Genomic DNA, 8,382 nt, shown 5'->3' with positions numbered 1-8,382 from the left:
GCTTTTGCCAAGAACATGGCTGTAACCAGTTTGTTTTGGGGGTTGCTCAAGCACCTCCAAATACAAGCCAAGCACTCCCAAAAATTATAGCATTTTTAAAACTGAATTTTCCTTAATGAATTCAGAATAGGCTTAAATATGATGAAAAAATGGTAGATATGTTTGGGGGGTAAAAGTAAAACAAAACAAAAATGTGAACAACGCAGCTCCGGAAGTACTCTACTGCCTTAAAATGTTTCGGTCCATTTGATTCCTAGCATCGCTCTCGCCTCTCTCTTCTACCCGCTAATGACACTTGTGGCATAGCGGCGGCGTCTATGGAGACTCTAGCAGTCTATGTATAACATATTCTCACCATAATAGTATTATGTTATACAGTGGTTAGGTTGAACAACTATTTTACCACCCAATACCATGACTGTGCTGTCATCAACAGATCCTAGTTGTCTTTTGAATCAAATGCAACAATGATTAACCTAGCTTAATTGTTGCTCGCGTGTGTGTGTGTAAACTGTATGTGTGGTCATCCTCCCACCACCAGCATTGACATTCGCAGTGTTTTTAGTAAAAAAGCACCATGTTCAGGTAAAAGTCTATTTCCCACAGTAATTATAAAGAAATACCTCTTTATTTATCTGTACTGTATATGGTTGTCAGTGCTAGGAGAGAGAGGGGTAGAAAGGGATGAAAGGGAGCCTAAAGCCCCAAAGAACACACTCACGGAGAAGCAAAATATGAACAGTGGTTGAAGTTAAAACCATCCTTTCCAGAATCTATTCTAAGACGTATTCTGATAATGATATATTTTCTCTGGATCAGTTGACCAAATTATCATCAAAATTTTGATGGATTATCACGAAACCGTTTCATATTTTAAAAAAAGGTTTGAAAAGAGTAAATTAATGTCTAATGAATGCTATTCTTCTCCTGTGTGAGTGACATCTATTAGAAATAAATGAGTGAAAAGTGTGCATGGTGTAGTGGTTGCGTTTCACTAACCACAAAGTGTAATGCCAGAGTTCATAAAAGGGAAGTGACACTCCTGAACAGTGTTGAATGATCCTAGATCACTTTAAGTGAAATAAATGTATATTTTTACCCAGCCAGACACTCTTGGTAGTGAGGACCCCCAGAGCTCTAAGCCTAAAATTGCCCCTGGCCAAGAGAACTTCTTTGTATTTGGTTGTGTGACAGGATGAATGCATTTACGAATGTGTGGTGCTGTCTTATGTGTCATGTGACATGGTCTGACACAATCCGCATTCCAAAACGCAGCTTATAAAAGCAATCGTTGACATCCACGTCCTCTGCAATCGGGAGCACAACAGCGAAGGTAACATTACCCAAGCATACGTATTCAATATTATGTAGTAATGAGCTTTTTTGTGTTTTTGCTTCACCTGCATACATATTACTAATTGTAATTACTAACATTGTTTTTTTTTTGCGTCATTGTAGAGATGGGATTGGGTTTTCGGTCACTGTTTATGTTTTGTGCCATCAACGGACTGTTGAATGAAGCCGTAAGTTAGAATATTAATTATCAGTCAAATTTAAATGTGGCTAAGTAATCACTTTTGCATATGTTCTGCTGTTCTAATTACATATTTTACATTTGTTATTTGCAGCGGTCTTTCTCTTTCTTTAATTGGAAAAGTAAGTGTCTGTACCACAAGGAGCATTTTTTTCTGAGAGTTGTATTCGTTTTGACTTTACGTTTTTCTGTTTCTTTTAGAAGATGTAGCCATTAATAATTGCCCTCCAGGCTGGACCCAGTTTAACTGCAACTGTTTCATTTTCCAAGAGGAAGCGAGGACCTTTGATGACGCACAGGTATAAGACACAATAATTTCCATGTACATATTCTGGTCACCAAAAATCCGTGCTTTAATCTTTTTCTCTGTTAGCTGGTGTGTGAAGCTCTGGGTGGGAATTTGGCCACCATCACCAATACTTTGGAAAATGCATTTGTTCAAGGATTAATTGATGGTACAGATGCCTGGATTGGATACAACGATCAAGATTCTGTAAGTCATCAGCTCACTTTAATTCCTGTCACGTTTGTACTAAAGTGATACGATAATAATAAGAAGAATTTATATTTAAAAAGTAAACAGTCAAAATAAAACAAAGACAATGTTTCAAGTCTTATTTTGAGTTCATGTGCCGGAATAATTCGTTCTACAAACTCAGACCTGCTCAGTTAAGACTGGAGTGTAGATTGGTATCTAACTTTAACTTTTCACCTTTTCAGAGGAACTCATTACAAAGCATCTTTGTTTTCCAGAATACAAATTTTGTATGGATTGATGGAACGGTCAGCAGTTTTGACAATTTTGCAAGTGGAGAGCCCGGCGATGATGGGGACTGTGTCAAAATTGATGAAGACGGTAAGTCAAATCAGTGAACAAAGTTTGTTGAGAAAATAGTACCGTTATAAATGTTATACTGTTTTCTCCCTCTTTTTTGTTTTGAAATAGATGGTACTTGGTCGGATGAGATGTGCTCTGACGAGGAAGCTTATGTTTGCATCAGACCAGTTGACCCAACTCACTAATGGCAATGCATTTGGACAATTTCATTTTCAAACTTTTTTGGCATCTTAGGATGCAGGTTTACGGTATTCCCTTAATTTTTGCGTTTAATCTGTCGCATAACCAACTGAATAATGAATATCGGAAAATGATTAACCAGATACATCAGTGTTGGGCCGTTGGGGCCTGCAAGGCCTTCTTTGCTGGCCTAAATACGCTCTGAATCATGTGAGGTAATTACATTTTGTCCACAAATGCTTATTAAATAATTCCCAACTATCTGTCAGCTTCCTTTTACTGCTTTCCTCTCTGGTTAGACTGCATCCAAATGTGTGCTTACATATATAAGCATTTAACCGATCACATTTCAGCCATAACTTTTTACCAGGGTCAGAAATATTTCCTGAGGCCTTCATACGTAGATCTAAAGGCCCATGTAGCATAAAATGGGTGTTGACAAGGCTGTTGGCTTAACCAATCAGATTTCGAGTTGGTGACATCAAGGCCTTTTTGCGGGCTTAAGAAAGTGTCAGCCATGGGGCGGTAATGCACCAAAGTCTACAATCTAAAATTCTATTTTCAGAATCAGCTTTCATTTTTTTCACTCTACAGTGAACTTATAGCTCATTTAAACTTTTAACTTTTTTATACTTATTTCAATTTAGAGTTTCTTAAAAACACAACAAAGTTATTTTGAAATATTGACTTTTCAATGCAACAGCAAAAAAATAAGTATAAAATGAGATACATGTATAAACTTGTAACTTGTGTATATGTAATGTTAAACTCATTATCCCCCCAAAAACACAACAACTTCGAATGTATAACAGATGTCCGTTTTGACCAATCTTGATTGGTGGTTATTGTTAATCCCTCGTGTGCAGGTTATTTGCACTTTGCAGTCCAAAGCATCTGCGTTGGGGGTTATGCATGTGTATTGGAGTGTGTGGGTGTGTGCGTGCGTGTTTGCCGCATGCACTGAAAATGGATGCCTCCATTGTAAAGTTGGGAATTCCATCTCTTTTCCGAGAACCGAGAACTTTTTCGGCACGCCTCACTAAATAGAGCTGGCTCTTTCGGCCGGTAGACAGATCTTAAGGTTTTTATTGTTCCTCTGATCCATTGCCATTTAAGATGTGACATTCATCCACAAAATAAAGGGGGAAATAAAGCCAACAAACAAAAAACAACAGAGGAAATAAATGAACAGAAAGAAAAAAGAAGAAAAGGAAAGTGAAAACAAAGAAAAAAAGCAAGAAAAAAAGAAAAGGCAAGAAAAAAGACACATACGTAACAGAGAAAAAGTAAAAAATAGCAGGGAAACAAAACAAAGAGGGAGGGGATAGGTAAAAAGCTAAAAAAAAATAAAAATGAAACAAATAGTAAAAAGGGCGAAATAAAGAACAAAAGAAGAAAAAAGCGGAAAAAAATAAGTAAAAATACTAATAGTCTGACACCCTGATATGCTATTGGCTTAATTCCCTCCAACAATGCTCCATTTCCTTCTCGATGTTTAGTTCATAATCTTGTGTAATAATTCATTTAGTGTAGCTGTAATTACAAAGTAAATAATTTTCCATAAAATCTATCTATTGAAAAAAAGTCTTTGATGCACCAAGCATGCAAAAGTCAAACTGCCTAATGGTGATGGAATTGTTATAGTTATTTGAGGATAATGGATCCATGTGGGTGAAGCAGGAACCGGAGGCAATGGTGCTCAAAAGGAGGGACTGCATTTATTAATGAAAGGAAGGAGGTACAAAATGACAAACACTTGTTCAAAAAGACAAAATGCTCGAACCAAACAAAACCTGACAGAGTCCAAAAACAGAGACAACAAGCAAACAAGGTTAAAAAAAAATAAAAATAAAAAAATAAAAATAAAAACAACCCAGAAACTGGAGAGAAAGCTATGATCACGCCCCGACTACGTGTGCTCCTTTTCTTCTCCTTCTTTTTAATAGCCATTGCTTTAGTGCATTACTGCACCTCATTATCAATGATCTGTCACCGTTAATGTCAGAACCAGAACAGGAGAAAGACCCAGATGTGTAACATTTTCACACAAGCTTTATTTTACGGGAATAGGGCAGTCATGCGCATGAACACAAACGCCAGTGATTCGGCGATCGCTGGGCGGAAGAAGTAAGACAGAAGTCCGGCGTGGAAAAACAAGAAGCCAGAGGCCGACGAGATCGATACCAGATACACTAGCAGATACCGGACGAACGGAACAGGACGGGACGGACAGGATCGATACTAGATACTGGAGTCAGATATCAGACAGGACGAGACAGGCGGAATCGATACTGGATACCTGAGACTGTAGCAAGATGTCAAACAGGTCGAGACAGATGGTATGGATACCAGATACTGGAGACTGGAGTCAGATATCAAACAGGACGAGATAGACTGGATCGCTACCAGATACTGGAGTCAGCTATCAGACCGGACGAGACAGACGGGATCGATACCAGACACTGGGGAATGGAGTCAGATATCAAATAGGACGAGATAGACGGGATCGATACCGGACAGGATTCACAAGCAGAATACCGGGTCAAAATACACGTCATGCCGGTGCAGAGGTTCGTTGACGGACTGATAAGGGGTGAGTGAGAGCACTGAGTATAAATAGGAGGGAAGCCAATCAGGCAATGAGCCGCAGCTGGGCCAAGTGAGGGCAATGGGCAACCGTGACAGTTAAAAAGTTCAGTACTCCTCAAAAAATGCAAAATAATCTTTTGTTGAAGCCTATTATCTGAGTCTAGCGGTCTTTTTCAGTGAAAATTCTTTCCCCCTTCTTTCCCCAGTCCCTTCTTCATTTCCTCCCTCCGTCATCCTTCCCCCAGTTTATCATGACATACTGCACTGACTAACAATCCAGTGTCATATGTTCCCATCACTTTTAACATTTTGTTTGAGGCACTGTGTCCAATCCGTAATATTGTCAATACAGTCTCCACTCTTCTCCTTATGCCATCAACCCTCACTGTCCTAACATTGATTTCAATTTTATACTGGTGTTTTAACTATAAAATTTAGCTTCTGCTTCACTAAAGCTTACGTACATTTCAACATTATGAGCTCCCACCAACAACGTGTGCAGATCAAAATGTCTTTTTAAAGGGTGAGGATAATTGGGCTCAGGTGTGTCCAATCACCACACACGTGTGCTTAGTTCTAAACATGTCTGGCGCCCTCTGGTGGATTGAGGCTCAGCAGACCCTAACAGGAATAATATACAGTACTATCTAATCTGCATTTTATTTTTGCTTCAACCGTGCTTCTTTGTTCATGACAACACTAGTGCCTTGGTAAGTGAATGAACACTTGACAATCAAAATGTGTCTTGTTGTTTTTACCATTTTAACTTGGGGACATTGTGTATTATTTAGTACTCCCTACTGCTAAAAAATACATTCATTGAAGATATTATATATATAATATTGAATTGAATAAGCAAAAATACATGAGACGCTATACATATATCTTTTGTTTAGCAAAATTTGCTTTATGTTCACATAACAGGAGGCTCACCTAGAGACAAAAATAGACGTAAATATCCTTTATAACCCTCTGCTACCCAAAACACTCAAAAAGGCTAGGCAAAAAAATGATAATAAAGCCTCAGTAGTTCGTATTCTTCATTTTCGGGTGCACTACACAATACAGCAACATCTAGTGGCCCGATATAACACAGTGCCTCTTTAAAGATAGCGATCGTAAAGGTTATGAATGAAGCACTGCCTTTAGCCACCGTGTTTTTGTTTTTGAAACTCGAATCAAAATAATTAACTTTGACATTTTGAATATCTGTAAAACACAGTGCACATCCTCTAGCTCCCAGATTCTGAGGGAACTGGAAAACTGGAAGAACGTCATGTTGGAGGACATGTAGAGAGGTAGACATTGACACATGCATATATGTTGGTTTGGCCCAAGAAATAGAAGATTACTGGGATTTGTTTGAAAGAAAATTATGGGATATTGGATACTTAAAACGAATAAGGTGCGCTATTTAGGGAATCTAAAAGAATAATTACTACAGAAAAGCAATGAGCACCTAGTAAAAATAATTCAGCTAGCAAAAAAACAATAACAAGATTATGGTAAAAACAATATCTCCCCACCGTGGAGCAGTGGGTGTGTACTGTGTAGGAAATGTTTGTAATGGAGAGGGCCATATTTGAATAAGAATACAGGAGACCCAATTCATAGACAAATGGGGGAAATTGTTGGACCATAAGGTTAATAAGGACACCACTTACTTGGGTCCCTCTTCCCATGGGCTCACCACCTGTGGGAGGGGCCAAAGAGGTTGGTTGCGTAGAGAGCTAGGTGGCAGCTAAGGGAGGGGTCCTTGGCACGACGATCCCCGGCTACAGAAACTAGGACATGGAATGTTACCTCTCTGGCAGGGAAGGAGCCCGAGTTAGTGTGTGAGGTTGAGAAGTTCCGATTAGTATAGTTGGACTCACCTCTACACATGGCTTGGGCTCTGGTACCAGTCCTCTCGAGAGGGGTTGGACTCTCTTCCACTCTGGAGTTGCCCATGGTGAGTGGCGCAGAGCCAGTGTGGGCATATCAGTTGCTCCACGGCTTAGAGCCTGTACGTTGGGATTCACCCCGATAGACGAGAGGGTAGCCTCCCTCCGCCTTTGGGTGGGAGGAGACGGGTCCTGACTGTTGGTTGTGCTTATGCACCAAATAGCAGCTCAGATTATCAACCCTTCTCGGAGTCCTTGGAGAGTGTGCTTGAGAGCGCGTCCCCTGGAGACTCCCTCATACTGTTGAGAGACTTCAACACTCGTGTGGGCAATGACAGTGAGACCTGGAGGGGCGTCATTGGGAAGAACGGCCCCCCTGACCTAAACCCGTGTGGTGTATCGTTATTGGACTTCAGAGCCCGTCATGGTTTGCCCATAACCAACACCATGTTCAGACATAAGGGTCCATCTGTGCACTTGGCACCAGGACACCCGAGGCCATAGTTCGATGATCAACTTTGTAGCCGTTTTGTCGGACCTGCGGCCGCATGATCTGGACACTCGGGGGAAGAGAGCGGCAGAGCTGTCAACTGATCACCACCTGGTGGTGAGTTGCCTCCGATGGTGGGTGAAGATGCAGGTCCGACCCGGCTGACCCAGGTGTGTAGTGAGGGTCTGTTGTGAACGTCTGGCAGAATCTCCTGTCGGAAGAACTTTCAATTCACACCTCCGGCAGAACTTTGCCCATGTCCCGAGAGAAGCGGGGGACATTGAGTCCGGTGAACCATGTTCCGCACCTCCATTGTCGAGGCAGCTGACCAGAGCTGTGGCCGTAAGGTAGTCGGTGCCTGCCGCGGCGGCAACCCTGAGGCCCGTTGGTGGTCACTAGCGGTGAGGGATGCCGACAAGCTGAAGAAAGAGTCTTATTGGGCCTTCCTGGCCTGTGAGACTCTGGAAGCAGCTGGCAGGTATCGGCTGACCAAGCAGAATATGGCTTCGGTGGTTGCCAAGGCAAAAACTCTGGCATGGGAGGAGTTTGGCGAGACCGTGGAATGCCACTTCCGAACGGCTTCAAGAGAATTCTGGTCCGCCATTCGGCGTCTTAGGGGGGGAAGCGGTGTGCCATCGACACAGTGTATAGTGGCGATCGGGCGCTGCTGACCTCGAACTGGGACATTGTGGGTCGGTGGGCAGAGTACTTCGAAGACCTCCTCAATCCCACCAACACGTTTTCCTCTGGAGAAGCAGAGCCACAGGACTCTGAGTTGGGTTTTCGTATCTCTGGAGTTGAAGTCACGGAGGTGGTCAAAAAGCTCCTCGGTGGCAGGGCCCCAGGGGTCGATGAGATCCGCTCTGAG

General features: G+C 41.8%; 1 protein-coding gene across 1 annotated transcript; it reads left to right on the top strand.

Moving 5' to 3' along the window:
• The first annotated feature begins 1,296 nt into the window (after positions 1–1,296).
• Positions 1,297–2,815, top strand: LOC148362451 (low affinity immunoglobulin epsilon Fc receptor-like). Its single transcript, XM_088339282.1, has 7 exons — positions 1,297–1,333; positions 1,459–1,523; positions 1,629–1,656; positions 1,736–1,833; positions 1,908–2,027; positions 2,288–2,390; positions 2,481–2,815. The coding sequence occupies exons 2-7, from the start codon at positions 1,461–1,463 to the stop codon at positions 2,555–2,557; spliced, it is 489 nt and encodes a 162-aa protein (XP_088195408.1). The 5' UTR covers positions 1,297–1,333; positions 1,459–1,460; the 3' UTR covers positions 2,558–2,815.
• Positions 2,816–8,382: the final 5,567 nt, after the last annotated feature.

Source organism: Urocampus carinirostris, chromosome 7, assembly GCF_059441175.1.
Source record: "Urocampus carinirostris isolate Australia breed hairy pipefish chromosome 7, RoL_Ucar_1.0, whole genome shotgun sequence".
Classification (NCBI taxonomy): Eukaryota; Metazoa; Chordata; class Actinopteri; order Syngnathiformes; family Syngnathidae; genus Urocampus; species Urocampus carinirostris.
Note: the sequence above shows the minus strand (reverse complement) of the source record. Positions and strands in the feature narration are given on the sequence as shown.

What these genes read in the sequence shown, in the direction of transcription:
- LOC148362451 (XM_088339282.1), top strand. Translation starts at nt 1,461, where the DNA reads ATGGGATTGGGTTTTCGGTCACTGTTTATGTTTTGTGCCATCAACGGA. An exon ending in ACGGACTGTTGAATGAAGCC is followed by an intron (nt 1,524 to 1,628) that starts GTAAGTTAGAAT and finishes TGTTATTTGCAG; the next exon opens with CGGTCTTTCTCTTTCTTTAA. An exon ending in GGACCTTTGATGACGCACAG is followed by an intron (nt 1,834 to 1,907) that starts GTATAAGACACA and finishes TTTCTCTGTTAG; the next exon opens with CTGGTGTGTGAAGCTCTGGG.